The following is a 26,784-nucleotide window of genomic DNA, read 5'->3' as shown; positions in this document are numbered from 1 at the left end:
GGTTATAAATATAAAACCGAACTTGTTCCATAGGTAAGTTTCACTGTCCTGAAAGAAAGCAAGGGGGGTGGGATCCAAGCTATGTATTCTCCCAAATGGAAGGATACCAAATTCCGAGGGAAGTACATAAAGAAAGATGCCATCTGTTCTGGAATAAAATAAAAAAAAAATATAGCATGCTGTTCTTTCGGAACAATGATGAAAACTTTCGGAAGGCGATCAGAGATTTGGGAATTTACCCAGAAAGTAAAGAGGGGCCCTGTGAGCTGCTCCCACCGTCACAGGATCATTGCGGGAATTCGGATGGGTATCTTATTTTTCTGGCTTTCTCGGGCAACGTAGAAGCAAACTACTATATTGGCAAAACGCTCTCAAACTAATCATAGATGGGTATTTCTTGCCATGACAAAACTTTCCAACCCCTTCCCCTTTTCCGAATCTGTGGGTGCTGTGGGACGAGATCTTCGTGATAAAGGGTAGCGAGAAAAGGCGAGAGGTTGGATTGCTTGGAGTCCAATGCAGAAGAGACTAATGGGGAGAGCTAGTTCAGAGTCAAAAGTCTTTCCCGATATGTTTTGTGTTAATTTGTTACCTTGTTACTTTTACTGGCTTGGTTGTAAAGCTAATTGGAGATGGAAAGGCTTGTAGTTCTCTCCATTAGAATATCGGGGTGACTGCCCCACCATTGCTGCACCGGAGGCATTAATTCTCGGAAGGGGATGAGACATTTGCTGCTGAGATGATTGAACCTCCTCCCCCTTTCTCGCCACCTTCAAAAGAAGGGGAGGAGGAGAGAGCGAAAAAGGTGGGAAGAAGACCTCGGCTGAATCCCCACACGCTTGACTGCGACCCCTCCCGCTCCCCTTTAAGGTCAGCCCCTTTCCTCCTAGTTCCATCCCTTCCTCGATCGCTGCTGCTTGGTCGATCTCCATCTCTTTCCCTGACATTCCTTGCGACAATCGAGCAGGACTGATACCGAAGCCTCTGTCGGTCGGAACGCATTTCTCGGCGTCGAAATGGGGAGGCACTCCTGCTGCTACAAGCAAAAGTTGAGGAAAGGCCTGTGGTCTCCCGAGGAAGATGAGAAGCTCCTGAAGCATATAACTAAATATGGCCATGGATGTTGGAGTTCAGTCCCCAAACAGGCAGGTAAAGTGGCACCACACCTGCCATACTCCACACATAAATAGCTGCCATGCATTTCTGACATGACCAAAATGGAGATGTGGACATGCTAATCTCTCTCTCTCTCTCTCTCTCTCTCTCGATTTTTCTCACAAATCCAACACAATTCAGGCCTTCAGAGGTGTGGGAAGAGCTGCAGACTGAGGTGGATAAACTACCTGAGGCCTGATCTAAAGAGGGGCACATTCTCACAGGAGGAGGAGGACCTCATAATTGAAGTCCATGCAGTCCTAGGAAACAGGTACAGAGCGCCAGAATCTCTCTCTCTCTCTCTCTCTCTCTCTCTCTTTTGGGCTTTTCATGGTACCACTACTGACTGACTGCCGAGTTCTGACATGTCTCGTTTCCCAACACATTCTTTCTGTTCCTTCTCTTTTTCAACATTCGGCAGGTGGTCGCAGATTGCAGCGCAGTTGCCAGGGAGAACTGACAACGAGATCAAGAACTTCTGGAACTCCTGCATTAAGAAGAAGCTGAGGCAGAGAGGCATCGACCCCACCACCCACAAGCCGCTCGCCGAGACGCAGCAAGGCGGGGACGACAAAGTCCCTGCCAACGGCGGCCGGAGCATTTCTGGAGCCACTGACCTCGGCCTCCCCTCCTCTGCTGCTCTTAATCCTTCCATACCCAAGTCCGCTCGATCTGTGATGCAGATGGTGGATAAGTTCGCCGGGGAGAGCTCGAACCCGAAGAATTCGGCGACAACGGGCGCTCCGCAGTTCCTTCTGGACCGGTTCGTCGCCAGCCAGGACAGCACATCAAGCTGCCGCTCATCCAACTCGCCTGGCTTCTTCCCTCTTCCACAGTCGAGTTATGCCTCCGACTGCGGTGGCAATCGGACTGCTTCGGTCGGCCTCGCCGTCACCCCCAATCCACTTCTCTGGTTCAATCACGGCAGCCAGTTAGTTGATTCGAACCCGGAATTCAGCTGCTGCAGCGCGATGTCCACTCTGCTCCCGTCTGCCTCCGGCTCAGCTCTCTCGACTTGGATGGGCTTGAAGCCTGTGATGGATAATCCTCCACCGAGCTGTGCCGGCATTTCCTCCTACTGGGAGGCTGCCAATTGCAGCAGCAGCAGCGGGAGCAGTGGGAACACCGGTGGTGGAATTGAATTGCAGAGCAACAGCTCCTACTTCGACAACGGAATCTTCCCATGGCCGGACTTGCCACCAGATAGAGACGCTCCAATCCAGCTCCAAGGGGAGCCCGAGGACCTGAAATGGTCCGAGTACCTCCACGGCGCCTTCCCGGCATCCGCAGCAATCCAGAATCAGAGCCAACCTCTATATGGCGACATCAAAACAGAGAGCCAGTTCATGGTCGATGGCTTAAGTACCTGCTACCTGAATCAGCAAGCACAGCAGCAGCAGCAGCAGCAGCAGCAGCAGCAAGCTTCGAACATCTACGGCAAGGATTTCCAGAGTGTATCTGTTGCTTTTGAACAGATTTAGATTGCGAGAAGATGAGTACAGTGGAGAAAAAGAGAGATACCGAAGCTGGAGCTATCCTACGAGGAGAATTTTCGACTTCAGAAGGCTCGAGTAATATAAAAAAGAAAAAAAAAACTTCTTTTAAATTTTTACAGGTGTGCGCGCCATAGATTTTTCTCTTGCAGATAGGTCTGATGACACAACAACTTTCAGCAGCTCTTCAGCCCTGAATATTTGTGCAGACTGAGTGAGACTAGCTAGGCGCAGAATAAAGATTGTTTCGGTGTTTTTTTTTTTTTTTGTCTGTCCCTGTTTTCCTTTGCAAATTCCCATATCGATGTTATCCCTTGTAAACAATCAAAATCTCTACTTTTTGTTTGTCCGGGTCGTCTTCCACTCTCCCTTCTTTACTGCAAATATCATATCATATCAAACGAAGAAATCACCACAAGGTATGGTTTCGTATCGGCAGTCCTCCGAGATGCGAATGGTTTCAACTTTTCCAGCAGTCAACATGCGCTACCTCATACTGTATACGTTCGCAAGACTAGATTTATACGTACCTGTCCGCCTGTCGCTGGCTTATGCGATAGCTGCTCGGATAAATGCATGCTTTCTACTTCATGGGGAGGCTTTGGAGGCAAGGGACTGAGATGCTTGGTTCTTACTGTCGAAAAAGGCGATTCCATCGCCCTCCCTCCAATGAGAAAAGCAAACCATCCATCCAATAATAGACGGATAAGGATCTATTGCAGCCACCTAATAGCAGGAAGAAAGTGACCCTCGAACCCATATCGATCACAAGCCATGTGATCTGGTCACCTTTACCTCTAGGCATTATTTCAAGCCCCCCTCACTCTGGAAAGCTGGAAGCTTGCAAATCAAGAGAAAGCATGCGACGCATGTCCATGTTTTCGAATGACATAGCATAGAGAAAAAGCAAAAAGAAGAAAAGAAGGCTTATTCCGCATTCCCAATATTCCTGCTCTCTCTCTCTCTCTCTCTCTCTGTGTGTGTGTGTGTGCGCGCGCGCGCGCGCGTGTGTTCTGCGTGCGCTCGCAGTAAGATGGCATCCATCGTAAGTTAGAACTTAACGGCAGACCTGATAAGGATGGGGGGCCAGCATGTCTTCAGAACTTTCTTACGTCTATTAATCAAAACGAAGAAGGTGACATCGGATGAAACAGGGGGCCCAACATTGACTTAGGATCATCAGCGGACAGAAGAAATACTAGAGATATGCAACGTTTTCACCTCAACGTAATTTCGCCGACTACATGATAATATCTAAAATATTCATCATCTTGCGAGGGCGTGACTCACAGCAGAGGATGACCTGAGGAACAAGCGTGGCATGCTCTACAGCATGCACAAACGGATTGTCCCCCATTAATTTATTATGGCCCTCATGTCTATTAGAAATGCATGTGAGCTGTGTGGTAAGATGCTTTTGCTTGAGCTGGAGGAGCTCATCACTTAAAAGAAGGGGATGAAACAAGAGGGTTAGATTCAAATGGTCCATAAAATTTGATCTTTATGCGCCCCCATAGCAATTATGGAGGTCTGTATGACGGTCTTTCCAGGCTAGAAACCTCAGGCCCCCACAGCATTTAAGCTCCACAACTCACCAATTTTTGTCCCGCAAATCGTTGCAAACCCGCAGAGATGATCTTCAGCAGAGTGTTCGAGCAGATGTTATTAATGGAGGGGGAAATACATCTATGATGCATGCGGAGAGAGCATAAGTAGGTGATGAGCATAATTGTATACTGGTGCCTCATTATCCAATGTATTGCACAGTATATGTAATTCAGTCTATGCGCATGTCATGATGTACTGAATATGTTTATAGAAAATACTGCCAGAAAGAGATCAGTCAGTCATCAAATGGCCATGTCCAAACCTATATAACAGATGAACACAGGCAAATCTTTCTCCCTTGTGCCAAATTGCCTAGACTGCAAAATATGTATCTTCTCTTTTTTGCCTAGACAAGTTCTATTTTGTATTAAATCATCAGTACGGTCTATAATAGAAGCCTACCTGGTGCATCGAGTCCTCTCTTCCTCTCCCTCTCCCTCTCCCTCTCCCTCTCCCACACACTCTCTCACAAGAGAGAGAGAGAGAGAGAGAGAGAGAGAGAGAGAGAGACCGAGCACCATAATTATCCAAGTCTAAATGCTCGAGCAATCGGCTCATTTATATCTGCAGTTATACTGCAGCCCCGGGTGTTTTATCTTCTTTCTGACAGGGGGTGCGACATGAGGACTTCCAAGGAAGTCATACATCATCTGCATCACATATGAGAAGTTCTTTGATGGATATTTGAAACTCTTTTTGATCATTTGTTAGTCAATGATGTATGGAAAACTTCACTAGCGAATTCATGCTATAGCCTATTAAGAGGCGGCCTATCAATTAGGTGCTACTGCTCGAGGTTATGATGTGGAGGCAAAAGACGGAAACAACCACTGTTGACACCACCAGGCATTAAGAGAAACCAAGTTCCCAGCCAAACATGCATTCCTCCTCCAGCAGCAGCGAACATGACACAGACCATGTCTTACAAGAGAATGAATGGATAGGGAAAAAAAGAATGTGAAAAATAGGACATGGGTACCAGGAGAGCTGGGAGAGAGAAGAGACAATCAGTGACCCATGGAATAAGTTAAGATCTTTTATTCCCTCCACTGTTATTGTCTTGACGCAAGCAAGGACAACGAGAGCAACAATGGAAAAAAGAAAAGGAACAGATGTCATCCAAGCTTGGGCAACCCCAGCTCTGGGCAATGATATCAAGATGACTCGAGCGAATGTTATCAACTTCGAAGGCTTGAATAATAAAAGGCTTCTTCTAAATCTATACAGGTGTGGAACAGATTTTTTGCGTCTCAATTGGCCCGATGTTACAAAAACTTCAGTAACTCTTCAGCTTCGAATACTAACTAGTTCAAACAAAGTGGGGCTAGGATAGGAGCGGCTCAACTCTTAGGTAACTCACCTAAGGCCCCAATCCAAAAAAGACCCACCGCAATCCGCAAATATAGTAGAGCTACAACAATTTCAGTAACAGAACATGCACCCGGTACTCCAGATTCATACTCCAAAGAAAAAAGGCGCTCGACGTGGAAGGATGGACGGCCGAAAATTGCTGTTGCTAATTCATTTTGGTACAGAGTCGGCTCAATTCTTAGATGGCTGAGGTTGTCGCCTGAGACTCCGGTCTGAAGAAAGGCCCACCACAGCCAACAAATAAAGTAGAGCTACGGCAATTTCAGAAGAGAACAAGCACCCAGTAGTGCAGATTTATACCCCCAGAAAAGAAGACGCTCGACATGGAAGGATGGACGGCTGGAAATTGCTATTGCTAATTCATTTTGGTACCTAGTACCTACCTCATGCCTTCAAGACGACAAGACGTCGGAAGGGGAAACGTCACCGTCCCAATCCCATCATAGCCAAGAACAGCCGAACAGGAGATCAAACTTTTCTTCTTTCGTTGTTAAGGAAAGGCGAGTCCTTTCCACTTTCCAGCTTTTCTATTGCTTATCGGACCTATTCCTTCTTCGCCATTCCTCCTTCCCCAATCTTATTGCTTCTCGCTCAGGGCAGTCAAGCTTCTCACAGAAGCGTGACCCGGGCCCGGCGACAACCTCCAAGTTCTCTCCTATTGGACCTCTCCCCCCTTCTCTGAGTTCTCTCCTCTCCAGCCCCCACCTCGCCGGCTCGCCAAGAGGGAGAGAGACATGGACTCAGGGAGAGAAAGTGAGAAATTGAGAAAGAGAGACTGAGAGAGTAGGAATACATTATACATGTAGGGAAAGAAGCGGAGACGGAGAGAGCGTGGGATAAGAAGCAGAGAGGCCCAAAAAGAGCCAGAGAAAGCGTGGGGTTTGTTGGCTTACTTGGCTACTTGGCTTCTTCTACTTCGTCTTCTTTTCACTTTTCTTGGGGAGCTAGAGAGAGCTAGAGACCCAGAGAGTACCACGTTGTTTAGATCATTTTTCAGTTTCCTTTTTTGTTTTAATTTTCTGCACAAATAGTGATTTCTTGATTCTCAATTTCTTCATCCAAAATAAAATATTTTTAACTAATGAAATATATTTTCTTTTCTATTCTTTTTATAATCTTTGAATCTAGGATTATTTTGTTTCTCAAGATTTCAACCATTCAAGTGTGTTCTTGTTGTCAATTCTGCTTGGTTGATAACTGATAAGGATTTAACCTTTTTTTTATTCGCTTCTACTGTTGATCTGGGTGAGATAATCAAATGAAGTTTTAAGGGTCAGGGCCTCTGAGTCAGAAGTTAGAGTTTTAGTGGATTATTCTTGGATTTCTTGTTCTCTAAGTCAAAAGTTAGAGTAAAAATTAAAATTATCATGTATTAAGTGAAAGAAGTGGAGAAGAATTGAAGATCTGAAGTGTTTTTGTGTTATGCTTTGGTGTTGCAGGGAGCTGCTGGGCGTTCTCAACAGTTGCAACTTCGGCCACTTCTCCAACTCCACCCTTTCTCGATCATTTATTATTTTTAATTTTTTTATATTTTTAATTATCTTAATTGTTTTGATTGATAATATTATTTTTAGATTCAAATGTCTAATAGAAAATATAAATATGAGTATGAAAAACTCAAAAATAAAGAAAAATCGAAAAATTCATTCAATCTCAAAAAGAAACTCTAGATAGATTTGTTATCACAAACAAACAAAACATCACATCAAATTCAACTCAAAAAATAGTAACAGAATAAGCATCCGAAATAGTATTAGAATATAACATTAAAAGAATGAAACAAAATGAGATTGACAACTAGATTCATAGTAGTATTCAAACATCTACTGAAACAATCTCTAGTAAAGAACACAATGAGGAATTAGATGGAGATAGGATAAACAAGGATAGTGTAGAGCTTAGTGAAACTAATTTTATTTATACAAATATATATGATCCTGATTAATGGAAACAGATTGATACAAAGTTGAGAGAGCTATTATTGGAAAGAAGTTCAATTAGAGATTATGATCTTCATTTTTCTAGGGATGAAAATAATAGATACTTCTCTATGATATATTACATTCATAAGTTACCTAGTGGTGAAAAATATGATAGAAGATGGTTAGTGTATTCGAAGAATTTGGATAGGATATATTATTTTTGTTGTAAATTATTTGATTCAAAGTTTAGCACGAGTCACTTAGTTAATGAAGGAACTAGGAATTGAAAAAAATCTAGGTATTAAGCTCAAAAATTATAAAATAACTAATGAACATATTACTAACATGAATAGGTGGATTAATTTAGAAGTGAAATTGTTGAAAAATAAGACAATTAACAAAAGTCTCCAAAAACAAATAAACCAAGAGAAGGATTATTGAAAAAAAATACTATTGAGAATTATTGTTGTCGTGAAAAATCTTGCAAAAAATAATTTAGCATTTTGGAAAAAAAATAAAAAGATCTACTAAAGAAATAACGAAAATTTTCTAAGTCTTATTGAAATGATTGCAAAATTTGATCTAGTAATGCAAGAACATGTTCAAAGCATTCAACATGGTGAAATTCACAATCATTAATTAGGTCATAACATTCAAAATGAATTAATTCAAATGTTAGCATCTGAAATTAAAACTATAATAAGTAAAAAGATTAAATAAGTAAAATATTTTTTTATAATACTTGATTGCACTCCTAATGCAAGCCATCAAGAACAAATGATCCTAGTTTTAAGATGTGTAGATACTTCAACAAGTCCAGTAAAGGTAGAAGAATATTTTTTATAATTTTTAGAAGTAGATGGTACCTTTGGAAAAGGCCTTTTTAGTGAACTTATAAATACAATAAAAAAATATAAAGTTAAGGTTAATGATATAAGAGGACAAGAGTATGACAACGAGTCTAATATGAAAGAAAAGCATCAAGGCGTACAAAGAAGATTATTGGATATAAATCCTAGAATATTTTACACACTATGTGGGTGTCATAACTTGATTTTAATATTGTGTGGTACTGCTAACTCATATCTTAAGGCTATATTTTTTTTTGGAGTGATACAATAAATTTATACCTTATTTTCTTTTTTATAAAACGATAAAAAATTTTACAAGATAATGTATCCACATTGACTCTTAAACTCTTGTCACAGATACGTTGGAAAAATTGTAATAAAAGTGTCAAAGCAATTAAATACCAAGCTCCTTAAATAAGAGATGCCTTAGTTCAATTAGTAAAAACTAGTAAAGATCCTAAAACAAAGAGTGAAGCCACATGTTAGCCACATATGAGATTGAGAATTTTGAATTCTTATTAGGCATGAATATTTGGTATCATATATTGTTTGTTGTTAACTTAGTTATTAAGAACTTACAAGCTGAAGACATGTATATTAATGTTGTTATAAATTAGTTAAAAGGTCTTCTTTCTTATTTAAAAAGTTATAGAAAAAATGGATTCATGGCTGCTTTGATTTTATTTGAAGAAATTGTAAATGAAATGAAAATAGAACCTACATTTCGTAAAAAAGGTATGATCCATAAAAGAAAACAACTTAATAAAAATAGTGATGATGAGACAGCAAAATCATTTAAAGAATCTTTCTTCAATTCAAAAAGGTGAATCTTTTTTTATTTTAGAATTGATTACGTTTTATATATAGGAGATCAAACTATTTCTTCAATTCAAAATACGTTTGAACAATTTACCATATATAAAGATGTTTTTGGTTTCTTGTTTAATTTTAGAAAGTTAAAATCTTTGAATAAACAGGATTTGAAAAGGTATTGTCTTAATCTTGAAAATTTTTTGAAGCATGGTGAATATTCTGATATTGATGGTTTTGATCTATTTTCAGAGTTAAAACTTTTAAAAAAAATTTACAAACAAAAACTTGTACCCTATTAATACTTTAAGTTTTATAAAAAAATAAATTCTTTTCCAAATGCATACATTGCTTATAGGATATTATTAGCAATACATGTAACAATTGTTTCTGTTGAAAGAAGTTTTTTAAAATTAAAGTTGATAAAATCTTATTTGTCGTCAGCTATGTCACAAGAAAGATTAAATGGATTAGCTATATTATCGATTGAAAATAGTATTTTAATGAATCTTTAGTACAAAAATTTGATTAGCAATTTTGCATCTCAAAAAATTAGACGAATTATTTTTAAATAAATTTTTAAAATATTTTGCATTTATTAAATTTTTTTCATCATTTTTTTTTAAAAAATGTTTCTCTTAGTGAGTTCGTCTTAGCCTCTTAGGCACCCAAATGCATTAAGCCGCCCCCGAGATAGGAGCAGAAATAAAACTTATTTTGGTGATTTCTTTGCTTCTGTCCTTGTTTTAATTTTCTCTGCAAATTTACAGATTGCGAGGCAGGAAGAAAGATTCTCACTTGGACAGGAGATGCGGACGAGTTTTGGCCGAGCTCCAAGAAGCCTGGGAGAGAAGGAGTCTTGTAAGCAATCAACCGTCTACTTCTGGTTCTTTTGCGTCCATGCATTGCCTTAAACCAACAAGGTAGAGTTGTATAAGTTTGGAGATGCAAATCCCTCCCTCTCTCTCTCTCTCTCGATACAGTAAGGATGCCACCACCAGGCTTAAAGCTTCAAGCCTGGACATCTCAACAAACAAATCCTAAGACTTCTCATAAGTGGAGAGAGATGCCAACCAGCTTAGGAATGCTGGTTCAGATATTGTATATACTTCCGAAGAGTTGATTTGATGTTGTCTACTGCTTAGTAAATATAACTTATCGAAAACAGCTGCTCTAATGAATTCACAAGGAGGATACAAGTTTGATCCGGAAGTTGGGCAGAAAGCTGCGCATATGATCTCGACCAGAGCGTTCAGGTAAATGCTAATTGATGGAAGAGGAGAATACATATATTATGCATTTGGAGAGTGTTGAAAATAATCTTTTATATAATTTTATTGTTTTATTTTAAATATTTAATTAATAGCTTTCTATCCACACTAAATGAATAAATTAAGTTTTGATGTTATTCGGTTCGAGGCACGCTATAGAATGTGCTTCCTTTAGAGTAAAATTCGCCCTGTCTAGATGCAAACAGTTGATGACGGTCCGCTCCTAAAATACAACGAAGCACTTCATATTTTTCTTAAAGTGCACTCTAACAAAGGAGAATCGGGATCGAATCCGAACTAGCCAAATTCGGATATGTTGAAAATCAGCAAAATTTGATTGAAGCAATCTCTTTCATTCCTCTTATATGTGAACACAATTTCCTTCTCAAATACTTATTGGGAGCACTTGAGTTTACTTACTTAGTGCTCTCAATTCTCTTCTCTAATTTTAATGTTATTCAGATGGAAAGGAGATGTTTTGATAGATGAAAAATACGTTCTCTTTTCTATTTATAGATGTGAAAGGGTAAGTATGATTAGATACTTAAGCATCTTTTTTCGTTGTATGTTTTGGTCCACTGTCTCTTTGAGAAATGCTGGCCCAGCAGACTTTTTATCTTCATGTGCTTTCTAGTTTCTAGGGTTGTAATCTTTCTATTCTGGTGCTCATGCATCACATCTGAGAAGCTCCTCGTTTAGATGTTTGCATTCTTCTCTTTGATCACTTGTTACTAACATCAACAATGCATGATCTGGGAAGGGAGAAAAAAAAAATCGCATGTAAATTCATACTATAGCCTACTTAGAAGGCTTATCAATTAGGCCTCACTGTTAAAGGTTTTCACAGGGAGGCAAAATGGAGAATCAGTTACTGTTAATGCAGTCATGCATCAGAAACTCAGTTACCAACCAAAGATGCATTTTTGAAGCAATTAGGGATATGACAACGACCATTGTCTTATGCAAGTACGAATTCAATTAAAAAATTTAAAATAAGACTTGGATATTATTGGCAGAGCAAGAAGAGAGAATAAACCGTACCAATAATACAAGCAATAGGCCAAGATCTTATATTCCATCAACCGTGAGTCTCAAGGAAAAGGAAGACAAATTCTTACGAATACCAAAAGCCAAAAAGAATGCAACGAAAACAAGCAAGCAAAGACCAAGAACTATCCAACACATGAAGCAGAAGCCAAAGTCACATAAATACTCTCAATCTGAAAGGAGCGGGGAAATTAATTCAAAGCATCAAGGATACTTGTGATACATATGCGATGAAAGTTTTCCCAAGCGTTAGGCCATCTATTATGCGATATTCCATTGGCTGGGGGCATCCATACTGACTCCATTGCTGACTTCACAGATTCGTTCATATTCCTACCAAAATTAGCCACAAGTTTCATTGAATGAAGTTCCCCGACATCATGATTACTACCGAGTCTCTCTCAGCTTACCCAGACATGGCATCCACATAAACATAAGTGCGACACAGTTGAAACCTGCAGTTGACTCAAATTATGCTCTTTTTACAAAAGAATGTCTTCCATGAAATGAATTTTCATTCAACTCAGCAAGAGTTGACACCAAAACCAATGGTTCTGATAAATTTAAAGAACAGACTGAAATGGTTGCCACTGTTCAAATGTGGTGGGCAGTCCTGAGAGATCAAACTCAGCAATAAATTCCACATTCCTGAAAATTTGGTCCGGTAAACCTTGTAACATATGGATTCATGCGAATCCACAACAAAGAGAATATTGCAGCAAGCAGAAGTGACCAAACTATGACGACTGTTGGGATTCGTTGCTGGCGGACTGCCAAGGCCTTCAAGAATGGGTATAGATGGATGATCACCAAGGATGAGAAGAACAGCTTGGCAAACAGTAGACCCCAAGATCCATACCCACTATTAATAGCAGAAGAGATCCCAGAGACCATAGCACATAAATTAATGAGAATTATTGTTGTTGGCAATATCAAAAGAGAAGTCCATCTGAAAGCATATAGCTCCTTGAGATCATTTTCAACAGAGTTTTCAGTCAGCACAGTCAAATTAGCTTTCTTCCCCATTAAAATCTTCATTGGTCCATAAATAACTGCAAACAAGTGGGGCGAGACCCCTCCAATCACCCACAACTGCTGGCTTCTCCACCACTTTTGGGTCCCAACACCACTCCACCTCATTTCAAGAAAACCCGTGGCAATAATTGAGAAGAAAAGAAGTGTGAGCAAGATGCTTCCAACATCACCGATCTGCAATTTTGAAAATATAATAATAATAGTTGTTACAAGATTTATAACATGTGTGGCATTCAAAACAAACACCTTCCAAAATTTCCCTTTTGTTTTTTCTTGGTTCATAAAGAAAAATTATTTAGCAGTTGAAGCTTTTTTCTCAGTTCATGCAACATACCGGTGGAACAATAAACTTTCCGGTGATAAGGCAGACAGCTGGTAGAGTGCAGTATATAACCAGGGGAATGGATGTGATGGGGTAAATGGTAGCATTGATGTAAGCTATTCTTTCTAATAACCTAAGCTTGCCACCATATGCATACCATACCGGGCAATGCCAGCTTAAAAGGATCTCAACTGAACCAATGGCCCACTGAAGCAACTGATTTAAACGGTTAGAGAGGCTGATTGGTGCAATTGCCTTGAAAGCAGGAATTAATGGCATGCAATATATGGACCTCCATCCTCGGGCATGCATCTTAAGACCCGTAAGGATATCTGAAGTCAGAGAGCCATACATCCAACCAATCTGTGCACAACAAGGATAATTTAGCAATTCAGAGAAAAATTAACCAGAACATATTCAAACTTCATTTCTTAAAGATACCTTGCCTCCCACTGGCCATTATCTAGCCATAATTAACTTTCATTCCAAACATATGCATTAATAATTAGGTTTTTTTTTCAAATTATCAGAAATTTATAGACATACAAATTCAAAAACATACACCCAGAATAACAGAATATACAAAAAAGTAAGAATTCATAGCAGATTATGGGGATCAATTATTGTACAATAAGCAATTACCTCTCTTCCCCAAGCAGTATTCTCCTCATAATCACAGCTTATTACGTGAATTGCTTCTTTTAAGAGATCCTCACGTGTTGCAGATGTTGAGAATCTATCATCCTTGACAATTATCGAAGCAATGAGAGTTGGTGACCGACCAAAAAACTTCTTCAAGCTCAGAAAAAGAGAAGGATTTTCCATTTCAACACTACTTGGTTCCATGTTGTATATACTTAAGTTGTTTGATTCCAGATATAGGGTAGGGGCATAACCACAGCCATCAGCAAAGTATTTCTTTCCTGGTCTACCCCAGCTAAATCTGCAACATTTGGGTTCTAAAGGAGGGTCATAACCATATAAAGCTTTCCTGTTAAAGAAACATCCAGTGCCCACATAAAAGGGCCCTTGTATTCCATCAAGACCCTTTAAGTTTATCTGCACAAATAACAAGGACTTCCATAGATTATGATAACAAATTGCAAAACAATTCATGAAGAAACCCATCTATCAAATTGGTTTATTTGAAAAGAAGTTTATCAAATTGATTTTTTTTCCATAGCAACAGTGACACTACACAGTTATAGTAGGCAAGTGCCAGAATTGCCACAAAGTGGCAATCATATATTACATCTATACCAGAATTACCCAGAGTAGGTTATTTGGTTATCAGCAATACCTCATGTATATAAATAAACATATTGGCGCATGTCAGCAGGGGAGTACTATCTAGAACGGACTGCATTCCACAGAATTGGAATTTGCAAGCAAATGTTCTTGACTGCAAAATGACACACTATAGCGCAGATGCAACTCGAAGAATGTTGTGCTCAGATAATAAAACTTACAGTAGTAACTATTGATACATCCATTTACCTATGAAAACCATTCTTAATTATATAGATACTTTCATATTTTCCCTCACAAATAAAAAAAAACTATATAGATATTGATCATGAAAAATCATGGAATATGTGCTATTAAATACTGCATAAATTTCTTAGCACCCTATGCAAGTCTGCAAGCACAAAATTTTAATCCTCTAACAAGTCAGTTACCTAAATGCATATGGATCAATTCTCCATATTTAGTCAGTTCTGGATAAGTATGTTGGAAGCATTGCTGCTTTGATACACATATGAAATGTATAAATGCATCATGGATGAATATAACTGCATACATGCTTTCTTAGATGCATGCAATTTAGGATGTGCATCAAACATGCAAGCATATACATCCAGATCAAGAATCAAAACATCTTCATACATCTGCAACACACAATCAAGTTCCAGCTAATGCTTGGATTGGCTATGTTATCAGGGTTAATAGCATGATACCGAATCTTGATGGCCTTTTTAAGATATGTAATTGAGATTGCAGTTCTTAAGTTTGTTGCAAGAGGCATTTAAATCTGGTAGAAAGCAACACTGGTTTATATGGATGTCTTGACTCACATCATAGAAGATTGTATTGTGGCTAGCATACCGATCACTGGAATCAATACCATCAAATCTTTGTGGAAACTGAACATAGCATGCCTTCTTTGTGATATTGGGATCCATCATAAAGCACATGGCTTCTAGGAAAGCTTTGCTGTTGTTGACATAGTGATTGCAGTTAAGGTTTAGAATATATGTCCCATTTGTCAGAATGGCAGAAACTCGAACCTGCAGGTTGATCAACAAGTTCCTAAGCTTTTCTTGATGTTATATTTACAATGCCTCAATTGATGAAACATCACAAATAATTTACCAGAGAATTCAAAGCTCCTGCCATCTTGTTGTGCTCGTAACCTGGACACTTTTCACGGGAGACATAAACAAGCTGTGGAAGTTCTTTACCCTCATTGTCATGTAGACCACCATGGCCTAATAGTATCTAAAGCAAAAAACTCATTTCAACACATCCCAAAAGTTGGTACATGGGGCACATAAACAATAAGTGTACACAGCCTAACATATATAAGCACAAAAGAAAAGGAGATAAAAACCTGTATCATTCCTGGATGATTTTGAGTGTTATTTCCCGGCCATGGAGTGCCGTCTCTCATAATCCATCCATCACAAGGGACATTTTGAAACTTCACAACTAAGGAATTAATTTGGATTTTGAATTCCTCGTATTGCCTCTGAAGACAAACGAAGTCAGAGAATATGTAAGTTACTGTGACCACACATGGTTAAACAAGAGACAGAACCTTCTGAAAGTAAAGCCAACTGCAATACTCATTCTTTATGTCTTATCTATTTTTTTGGTCATAAACAAGATTTTATTCATGTGAAGAAAAGGTACACAAAGGGATGACTACAAACAAATCAAACTGACAGCGCAATGACATCTCATAATCGTGTAACCGTCCTATGAACAACTCTCTCTCTCTGTCACTTCTGCATGGCTGCTACCAGATTTAGCATCCCTACTACTATTAGCAGATAAAAAGAATCCATGGAGGCAAAGGAAGACCTCCACAAGATTCACATAACTGACCTTCTATATGCATCCACCGAAATGCAAAAAATCAAATCAACTCGTACCACAGACTTCACAAATTGCAAGGACTAAAAGTTTTAAATGACGATCAAATTTCAAGTTTACTGGAGAAAATAAAGCTAGCTAGTCCTGATGAAGTAATCACCAGGAATAAGATATTGTTTATATGAAATTCTAAGATCAAATTAACTAAGCAATATTCTTTACCAACCTAATGAAATTAAATAATCTAAATCTTTAGGAGGTATTGTCTTCTTTCAATTTTTCCTTTTAAAATTTTGAAAAGAAAAATCATTTTGCTTCAAGAAATTAATCTTGTTTACTTCAAGTAATATAGGCTCTGCAGATGCACTTCAAGTCCCCAACCTTTTCCAAAGCCACTAAACAATGTTCTTGTTCTCCAAAAAAACCAAATTCTACAGGAGTTCAAATGCTGCAGAATCATGAAGCCTTGTAAGGGTAATCATTGGAATTGATCACCAGACGCTTTTGCCAACAATTTTAGGCTACTTTTGAATGCATTTTAGGTACCATGGAGCATAGATAATCATATTTTTTTCAGTAGTCCAATCATTAGCAAACCATGAGAGAAGCTCTGATCCTAGAAAAATGTTGATTCCAAATTATGAAAATCCTTACATGTACTCAAAAGGAGGGTAAAATTGAAAGAACAGGGATTGCATGTAGAAAAAATAGGCGATCAGAACTACAAGGGTCATTATTTAACAGAATATATCTTTTCCGTCAAGAACTATTTTACAAGTTATTGAACAAAGAGAGCGCCCTGTAGGAACCGCCAACTATATCACAGATTGATCAATCAAAAATGGAGCACTTCAAACTTGTTGCTTAACAAAAGATCATAAAACCCCCAAAATGTCAATATGCTTTGCCGTTTAATGGCTTGCAGCAGGAACAAGATTAAGAGACAAAAACCAATGATTAAAAAGTCAGCTTAAGTGTTGGGGGACCACACACAAAATTCAAAAAATATGATCTCAATAAGTAAGCTTATATACCCAATCTGAAAAAACAACTCAAGCCAGCAAATCAACTACTAGTCGCGCACCAAACTAATCAAATGTAACATTGAGCTCAGAATAATCAGCTAGATTAAATAGTCAAATATGCCTACATTCAACCAAACAAATGCAGAGGATCTCTAATTCCTCATGAATTCCACAGAAAATCATGTTGCTCTTTGACCTTGAGTTGTCTTTCTTCTTTGGTTCCACATCACCCACAAAATTCAAAAAATATGATCTCAATAAGTAAGCTTATGTAACCAATCCGAAGAAAACAACTCAAGCCAGAAAATCAACTACTACCCGGTGCATCAAACTTATCAAATGTAACATCAAGCTTAGCAAAGTCAGCTCCATCAAATGGTCAAATATGCCAATATCCAAACAAATATATGCAGAGGATCTCTCATTCCTCATAAACTCCACGGAAATCATGCTGCGCTTTGACCTTAAGTTGTCTTTCTTCTTCTGTCCACATTTCCTAACAATTCAACTCATGAAAAGATACTTCTCAAATCTAATAGACCCCTACTATGAAAAATCACTTGAATTTACAGCCTAAAAGCCACAGCATAACTTCCCTCCAAATCTAAACCTTCCATATCAGTTTCTTCATTAGTCACCAACTTAAAATTTATGGTTATCTCACTTATTTGTTGATTGTTGTCGCTCACAAAATCTGAGCTATTAAGCTCAAATCTTGGATTGTTTTTTCAAAATATCTGGCTCTCCCTTTAGTCTATATAAATTTGATTTGCCATTGAGGATTTTCAGTAATGAATCATGAAAGATAAAGTCATGTAGTTATGTATCAATATAACAATCCTAAATCAAATCTTATGTAATGACCCATGACCTCATCCAAAAAGACTATCCAGAAGGTACTATTTGAGTCCCTTGGTCCGATAAAAATACCCAAAATCTTTTCAGCGCACAACCAATGTGGGACAAAACATGTGCCTGCGTGGGTCCCCACGTACTCTCCCAATTTAAGCCCTGACATTCTTGCAAGGCAAAGGTCTACATATAGTCAAATCCAATCGAAATTACCATAATTGGCCCGTGGTCAACCCCAAAAGAGCCCGTGCTACTGTGTTCCTTTGTCACACATGGGTTGTAGCTAGGTCCATTTGATATCATTTATAACAACTCAGGACCTCATCCCAAACTAGAAGAAATTATTTAAGTTTCTTGATCCTATATAAATATCCAAGATCTCCCTATAGCATAACTGATGTGGGACTGAACACACGCTTGCATGGGTCTTCACATCTTAGTTCACCGACCATCCTTAGCTTAGTTGGTCGCCATCCCTATCCTCTTACGAGATATCTAGGTTTCAAAACCTGGTGGTGGCATCTCCATTGTATTTCTTGAAAAAAATGAATTGCACCTTAGTTCATTTGTAAATAGGCTTAAATAAATGTTATCTAGTAAATCACGTGATATACCTTGATATAAAGCGATATGAAGTAGAGGTTGACAATCATCAAAATGCGACACCTACGAGTGACCAAAATTGAAGGGTAAGGTACAATACACATGGACATGTTGACCCTTGGTACTCCTTTAGATCTTTAATAATCTATTAGGACAGAAGTAAATGATTTTTGTTCATTCCATGGATAAATAAAAACATTATTACTTACACAATTCATGTACAATTTGGCAGTCATGCGTGTATGCAGCATGAATAACTCATACACAAGTTTCTACCTGTTCTGCAATTAAATGTAAGTGGTCAATAATGATTATGATTTGTCCAATAGACAATTATGGAGATTAATTTTGGTTTCACAAGCACACAAATGTATATTTCCAGCAGGCTACAGGCAGTTACCATAAAGGTAGTTCCGATATAACAATTAGAAAATAAATGAATATAAAATCAAACAGAACAGCCACGAAGACTTAGTACCTTCATTGTCCTTCGTTCCTTAGCAAATGTTGGCCATATGTTGTGCTTTAGATAATCCACCTTCTGTGAGAAATAACATTCAGGAGCCCTTGGTTCAATATTGAATTTTTTACAGAATGGCACCCATTTCCTAGCAAACTGACAGGTTAATGATAGGGTTTCAAGAGTCAACAGTGAAGCCCCATCATCAGAGACATAACATGTAACCCTCTCAGATGGATAATCCACAGCCAGGATTGAAAGCACAGTGTTTGATGTGACAAGGGGTGGTTCTTTCAATGGATCCACAGTAGTAACAAACACATCAATGCAGGCAAGCTGACATGGTTTTCCTGGTTGGTTATGTCTGAAAAGAAGATGATTCTGCACCTTATACACATATGTTGGACAGGAAAAACTTAGAAAATTAAAATAGATATCCAGAAATATATACACGTGCACGAGCATGCACGCACGCGCACACACACACACAGAGAGAGAGAGAGAGAGAGAGAGAGAGAGAGAGAGATTTACCTCAAACATAAGCGTTCTGGATATGTTGTCCTGGTAATAGGTTGCATTTTGGGGAGCTAATTCAGAATCCAAGATAAAGCAAACCAGGATTCACAGATAATTGAGGTTAACCAAAGTCCATATGCATTATGGACTGGATTAACAAGCCGGTACTGGAAAAAGAATGCTAATGCTACAATCTGAAAGATTATAACAACCCTATATGGATTAATCTTTGAGGAGGGGATAGACACCTTTCTAGAAAGTGGCTGACGAAGTTCCTCATCCCTAGAAGCAGGGAAGAAAATAACTCAAAAGCATATACTGGAAAAAAAATGTACAAACAATTAATGAAACAATAAAAAAATAGGCACTTTCGAATCGTTTTACAAACTACCTAAAAAGAAATAAAACCCCATAACAATTCAGAAAGTCCTTCGATGTCATTCCATCCTCTGATAGTATACTATTGAGACAATGAAAACAAAATTAACAAATGCTTCAAAATATCTTATATAAAAACAAAGTTTCAAAATATCTTATATGATCAATTTTATCTGATGCACCATCAGCATATTCATTCTTAACCGGACACTTGCTTCATATAACTTCATTTGTTTCGAACAGACTTCAAGACACTTATGTTTGTAGGGCTCTGCAACATTTTCAGATACCAATCAACACCCCTTGTTTCAAATAATACATGACATGAGGATAGCCGTATTTTTTTTCTTACAAGTTTGTAGACATAAGGACTACGAGTCCCCACACTCGTCAGCACTCCATCGTCCAGTCATAATTCAGGATTTGCAATTAAATCTAAAAACTTGATTGGCAGCCAAAAAATTGGGCAAATTGCTAGAGAAAATCAGGAATAATGAAAACTATAATGATTGGATCTAAAAACAAACAATAAAAACATGTCAGTTAATGCATTGACTTATACAAGAATTATAAGTTCAATATTGAATGTTTAGATATTCACTGTATTTTGTGAATCATTGGTACATAAACACTTATTTGAATTTATTTATAAAATCAAGGAGAAACATTTGACAAAAGATTCCAGTAATTTCAGAATCATGCTATAGATTATAGAAGCATGAGTTGGAAGCATCATGCATGTTATTAGCATTGGGTTTTGTTTATTTATTTTTTGGTAGAAGTTTTTTCTTCATTATGATACATTTTTTCTCAACATCAATTGCCAGAATTTGTTAATTATCCTTGTCATATATTATCATGCATGAACTGTTATCACTCATTTCTTTATTTTTTTTTCAACCCTTTAATCCTTTGAGGATAAATAACAGCCTCTTATCCACCAATATACATGCATGGCAACTCTTCATAAAAATGGATTACAAACCGCTTAATAAAATTTTTACTCATATGTAGAATTCTTTTGCTAAGAAACAGCCCCGTTCAAAATGAATTAATCATAGATCTAGTGACAATGCTTAAACTTGTCAAAGTAAGCAGAACTCTTATAGTCGCAGACAACTAAAAAGAGAGGCAAAAATTGTTACCAACTTGGACACATCATTCATTTGAGATTAATAAAAAAAATCTTAAAAAACATAAACTGAGGAGACAGCAATCAAAAATATATTCCATAATATTAAATTTTACTAGAACTTCTACCAAGTTTAAAACTAAAGTTACATAACTGAACATTGTATAGCTTATTGTAATAGCGAGAGTTCCATTGCTTTACCCATAAAACCATGAGTTAGACAAAGTTTCCATGGTAAATCAAGAATCATCCGGGCAGATATGAAAACTATGATACGTCAAAAACTTCATACCTTTCTAATTGATCCCTTTCCACTTCCAAAAGAGGACTAGAATCATTTACTTTAAGAAATGCTGTATGCCCTCTAGTTGTGCATGACATTTTCTGCTGAGAAAGCTTCCACTGCTGAAGCCTTTCCTTCCAGAAAGGAGTATTGAAGCTCATAAGGACTGATGCCTATGGATGTACTTCTGGATATCTGGAAATGATACAAAGGAAGTACAATCATGAAACTTCAATGAGCAGAAAGGTTGAAAATGAAGATGTAAAGGCGCATGCACAATTCCCTGCAATTTGGTGGAGAAGAAAGTTTTAAAACTAAAAATGCCTAGCAAAGCAAATACCAGAATAGCATGGTACAGAGAAGGAAGGAAATAATCTGTTCTCCCACCCCAAATGCCAAAAGATGGATATGAGAATGTACACCTCTTTATGAAATGAGAGGGTAGCCCAGTATATGCCTGTCACCAGCGAAAACACTGCTTACAGACTGTGATGAGTCCAAGATAATGATTATAATGGATAGCCATTCAAATGACGTAAAGCAAATGCAGAAAGAGAAAGGTGACTATAAATACTAAGTTTTAGAGCCTTCCAGATAGTTCTCCTTTGAGGAACATCTAGTGGAACAATTGTCTTGCTTGGATAGTGTGATATGTCATTATCACTATAAATAGCTAATTGCTGGCGATCTTGCTAAGAGAATTAGCTCCATTCTCCTTCATGTTTCCTATGCAATGATGCTACAGATATTGAATTTCGTTTGTCATGTAGACATAAATTGACAAGAAGAATTCAGAAGAGTTGTAAGGAAATGTTACAATTTAAAGATTGGCCTGGATCTGTACTTCTACTTGCAACAAGTTGGTTATGGCAATCTAGTGGACTATATGGAAGCAGAGGAATAAGAGGATTTTCAGTTTTCCACAGATAGATCCAGAAGAGACAGAGCTTTTGCAAGAAATTACCAAACACTAGTACGAATGGCTACATCTACATCTTCGAAGCATGAAAAATCTTCGAATCATGTTAAGAATCTTTACTTTTCTTGATGCTGTTTTCTGAATGTTTTGTACTTCATTTCATTAAGTCATAAAATGCACTGATGGATACTCCCGGCCTTCCAAAAAGCTGATGAAACATTAAGGAGACTTAATTATGACCAAGAAGGCGACAACATAGGTCAGGGGTTTAAATATCAGTGCTAGGCTTCGTCTTGGTATGCTCCTGAGAAGGTATGGTATTGGGATCGGATATGGTTGGGATGGACCAAAATAGTCAAAAAAAAAAAGAAGTAAAAATAATAATAATAAAAAAAGTATCTAGGTTCATCCGGACCATCCTACTGCAGGGATGCAACTCAGATGATTGGGACAGGTCGGAACATCCAAATTCAAGAGAGAATTAGTGTTCCACACCTGTCTCAATCATGTTTTCCTATGAGAATGGTACCATGGACACTGTCCCGTTTCAATAGGACCTTATTCGTTGATGCCTGTAGGAGTTAGAGTGAATTTGGGACTTCCAAGGATCAGAGCTAAGTTCATTACGCGTAAGTTTTAATGCCTAAAGCACCTTCAAACCTATTTTCACAACAAGTCTTCCAGTTAACAAGGAAAAATCTCTTTAAGTATTTCCCTTACAAAGGCCCAATGTATCATATCAATTCTTTTTACAACTAAGATGGAGTAAGAAAAACAAACACGAAGTTCTCTAACAGAAAGGAAACAATGAAGTTGACAAGATAACCCAGCCACAATGTATTATTACCTTTTCAACCAAAGAGCATGAATTAGACCAAGCTGATGAGGGAAGACAAGTCGTCCTTCTTAGGGGGTCCAAGGTTATAGGCAAGGCCAAGACACTTGATAAGAAGAGCTCCAGGTTTGTAGTCAAGGGAAGAAGCAAGCTTGCTATCTCTGGATGCTGTGAATATATACAAAAGAGAGCCCTTGCAGTTTACACTAAGTCCCTGAAACTTTTGAAGCTAAGATGGAAAAATTTACTTGCCATGATCTGGTCCAAAACTGGAGCTGGTTGTACTTCATGAAATTAATTCATTCAAGCATGACCTCCATATGGCTAGATGGCAGACAACTTTGCATATCAAATTACAACCTGTGAAGTTTGAGATTGTCAAATGGCCTCGGAACCTAATGCCAGTCATATGACTAGGTACCAAATACACAGCCAAGGTTCCTGTAGGCAAGAGGAACCTGAAGACCAAAACCAAAAGGCTAGTTGGCAGGAAATATATTTTAATGTTAATTTATTTCAAGCCAATGCAACAAGGGAGATCTCTAGGCTTCAATGGAGTCTACATGACAAAGAAAAGTATTTAGATTAAGTTTCAATTTGCCTTTTTGGCTTGTAAGTTATGCGTTGGAAATGAAAGGCATTTCTTTTGTAAGATATTTGTTCCTTTCTATTTCTCCTAGACTCTTTCCAAGTCTAAATTAACCTAGCATGGTTGCGTTCCACGAGAATGAACAGTTAGCACAACAGCTCTCCTTGCATGCAAACAGATGCACAGGTTTCTTGCCAAGCCCCTTTCTTATGCATATTTGCCTTAGCTAGGAATTTGACTTCCAATGCATAAAAGGATATGAATTAAGATCCAAATGTAAAATATTCTCTAACCGTTGTCTATCTAGTACTTCCATACATGTAACCATGCTTGTCTTCACCTAGTAAGCTTTCAAGTACTTCAGCCAGTCTTGCAGATCACATTTAGCTTATCTCAAATGAGAAAAACCTTATAAAGTGCAGTAGTACATGGACATTCCAGTCTACGTTTAGACTGCATTAATTATCCTGCCCAATTATCTTTGTAATTTACCATGTTTAGGGGGTTCATACGACATTTCATTCCACCAATCATGTAGTCCGACATAAAATTCTATGAACCGGCCAAGTTTCCTACTGATGAGTTATGCTTGTGCGAACCGATGTCTTTCGACCAAGCCACTTAGACAGCAGAACGCCAAGAACTTTGCAGAATTTAGCGGAGACAAAGGAAGAAGGGAAAGAAAAGAAACGATCCCATCTTTCATCCCTCAATCAGAACAAAGTATTGCAGAGCAACAGAAAAAGGCAATGTTTCCCAATAATAGGCAATCCAATCACGGTAAAAGTTAAACAAGGTTAAATGCAGCATGTTACCACAAACCCCATAGCCTCAAAGGACAGCGCTGTAAGAGATGATTCAAGGTAAACAAGGTCGAGACGTTCTCTCACCGGTTTCTCCATCAGAGGGAGATAGCCCTCGCTGGACTATAGTCCATGTCCTCCTCTTCGTCTCCCCCGTTCCCTTGGAGATGGCCCGAGAAGGTAGCAAGGAGGAGGGCGTGGAGCGCCGGGGGACCGGGAGAAGAACGGAAAGAGGAACAAGACCCGGTCCTGAGGGCAGGGATGCGGAGCTCCATGGGCGGGTCGGGGAAGGGGGGGAGAGCGAGAGAGAGAGAGAGAGAGAGAGCGCCACGGGAAGGGGATCAGCTGCCATGGAAAGCTCCCTGTAAGACCGAGTTAGTTATATAGTTCGCGAAAGACAAGCCCTGGGGGGGGGGCTCCGAGGGGCAGGGAACTGGAGGAGGCCCAGCTGCCGCTACCGGTGAGAAAAGAACCTATGCGGTTGCGGTCTCATGGAATGCCGCATATTATGCGACATGACAGATGATGCGATCACCGGTATCACAAAGGCAAACCCATGAAAACAAGTCATATTTTATCTTTTTTCTATAATTTGTTTACTTTTTTTTATTTTATTAAAAGTAAATGTCCTCTTGTTAATCCAGAGGGCCAATCTAAATATATAAGTTAGACTTAGAGATGAACTTAATGGGAGTCAATCACCTTTGAAGAGGTAGGATGATCTAAGTGATCCATCTTCTTTCTCTTTCTCCTCTTTTCCTATTTTTATTATTTTAAACACAAAAAATCAGAAATTGCAGCAATTCATAGGATCAGCCCGATGTAGAAAGGTGCTTATCTAATCCATTGATATTTTTGTAATGCATTGCCCTGAAGCTTTCTTTTTGAAATAAGAATTAGAGCTATGGCATGTTTGATTTTGTTATTCTCTTATAAATTCTATAGCGTGATTTTATTATAATTCACGATGAACTTGAGCTCATTACCAAATAAATAAATAAGTAAATAAATATCCGCTTGATTTCCAGTTGGGTTCTATGTTTGCGGTTTGGATTAAAGACTTCGATAACCAAATCAAATCTTTACGCAATGGAATTTTTAACTTAATCCAGACATCAATACTACATTGATTAAGTGCTTGCCACCTGATCTTGCCTAAATCAACCATATTCAGGGAACTTAACCCACCTTAAACATCTCATATCCAACATAGCCATATCAATCCTTTCTTCAGAATTGTTCATATAGTGGAAGACCACGATGCCAGTTAAAGTCAAAAGTTTTCTTAAGCTTGTTGTGAATAATAGGACAAATTATTAGGTATACCCAGTCTGCTAGCTCGGCTATAGATACCAGGCATATCCAATCGTACCATGTGGACTGAATATTCCTTCCCAAGTTAAAAAATAATAATAATAATAATAACAAAAGAGCGTGCCACCCTTTCCCTCCCTCTCCCTCCCAACGAAATTTGAAACCTTAGCTGCTTCGGCTCTCGTGCACCTCCAAAGTCCTCTCAAGCGCCCCCCCACTCCCAAGTGCTCCGTCCTCTCTCGAAACCATAGCTGCTCCGCCTTGAGCATTCCTCTCGAGCGCCCGCCATTCCCAACTTCTCTATCCTCTCCCAAAACCATAGCTTCTTCACCTCGAGCATCCAACATCCTCTTGCCTCTCGTGCACCGCCCATGCACCGTGTCCTCCACCTAACAAGCACCCTCCACTTCTGGGCTATTCGGAGGATGCCGGCCAAGCCGAATTGTTGCTCAAGCGCCAGATCTGCTACCCGAGTGTCGGATCTGCTACCCCTCTATAGGGACAAAGTTTCATGAGCATATTCTCTAGGATGGATCATCCGACCTCATAATTCAATACCATTATTCAAAAAAATTGATAGTGTTTTTAACCAATAGAATCAAAGTTTCATAATATTTTTAGTATCATTGCACAAAGAAATTGATAGTGTTTCTAACTAGTAGAATCCAAGTTTTCACGATGTTCGTTTAATACCATTGCTCAAAGAAATTGATAGTGTTTTTGACTAGATAGATCTAAGTTTCTATAATGGTCAAGTCCATACATGTAGAATTGCACATCTTCCCCTCTACCAAAGATATAGATAGAAGAGAAAGGAAGAAAAAAATAAGGATAAAGGAAAGGTGGACGGTCCTAGGGTTGAAGAGAGAGTTCACAATGCCCATCCTCATCGGAAGAGATAGGGCGGAGCACTGGCTTCAAAGTGGGTAAAACACTCTCTTTTTTCTTTTATTTTTAACCTAAGGTGGAACATTTTGTCCATGTGGCAAGATTGGATGGGCCTGGTCTCTAGCCAAGCTGGTCGACTTGATCTACCTAATAATTTCACGGACGATAGACATCGCCTACTGAGAAAGAAAGAATGGCCTATTGTA

General features: G+C 38.5%; 2 protein-coding genes and 1 long non-coding RNA gene across 10 annotated transcripts; 2 read left to right on the top strand and 1 right to left on the bottom strand.

The window, feature by feature from the left end:
* Positions 1–181: 181 nt before the first annotated feature.
* On the top strand, positions 182–2,997 carry LOC103714738 (transcription factor MYB61). Its single transcript, XM_039114647.3, has 4 exons — positions 182–870; positions 968–1,149; positions 1,297–1,426; positions 1,577–2,997. The coding sequence occupies exons 1-4, from the start codon at positions 740–742 to the stop codon at positions 2,634–2,636; spliced, it is 1,503 nt and encodes a 500-aa protein (XP_038970575.1). The 5' UTR covers positions 182–739; the 3' UTR covers positions 2,637–2,997.
* Positions 2,998–6,039: 3,042 nt separating this feature from the next.
* On the top strand, positions 6,040–8,505 carry LOC148714490 (uncharacterized). Its single transcript, XR_015974841.2, has 2 exons — positions 6,040–6,506; positions 7,067–8,505. It is a non-coding gene; the product is annotated as an uncharacterized LOC148714490 (long non-coding RNA).
* Positions 8,506–11,459: 2,954 nt separating this feature from the next.
* LOC103714737 (putative cellulose synthase A catalytic subunit 8 [UDP-forming]) lies at positions 11,460–24,838 on the bottom strand. 8 transcript variants are annotated; one of them, XM_089928611.1, is made up of 10 exons: positions 21,571–24,836; positions 21,240–21,425; positions 19,453–19,755; positions 18,940–19,285; positions 15,497–15,634; positions 15,259–15,384; positions 14,961–15,173; positions 13,528–13,944; positions 12,898–13,248; positions 11,460–12,737 (listed from the first exon to the last, which is right to left on the bottom strand). In XM_089928611.1, exons 3-10 carry the CDS (start codon positions 19,497–19,499, stop codon positions 12,156–12,158), a joined length of 2,220 nt encoding a protein of 739 aa, XP_089784737.1. In that variant the 5' UTR covers positions 19,500–19,755; positions 21,240–21,425; positions 21,571–24,836; the 3' UTR covers positions 11,460–12,155. The 8 variants fall into 8 exon arrangements, with proteins under 8 accessions (XP_089784737.1, XP_089784739.1, XP_089784740.1 ...); XM_089928613.1 differs by having other exon boundaries at positions 18,940–19,308; positions 19,453–19,719; XM_089928614.1 differs by having other exon boundaries at positions 18,940–19,302; positions 19,453–19,719.
* Between the last annotated feature and the right edge of the window lie 1,946 nt (positions 24,839–26,784).

The sequence above is a fragment of the Phoenix dactylifera genome, chromosome 2, assembly GCF_051530095.1.
Source record: "Phoenix dactylifera cultivar Ajwa chromosome 2, Ajwa_hap1_PhDact_Kaust_v1.1, whole genome shotgun sequence".
NCBI classification, from domain to species: domain Eukaryota; kingdom Viridiplantae; phylum Streptophyta; class Magnoliopsida; order Arecales; family Arecaceae; genus Phoenix; species Phoenix dactylifera.
The sequence above is the reverse complement of the archived record's forward strand: the minus strand, read 5'-3'. Positions and strand labels throughout refer to the sequence as shown.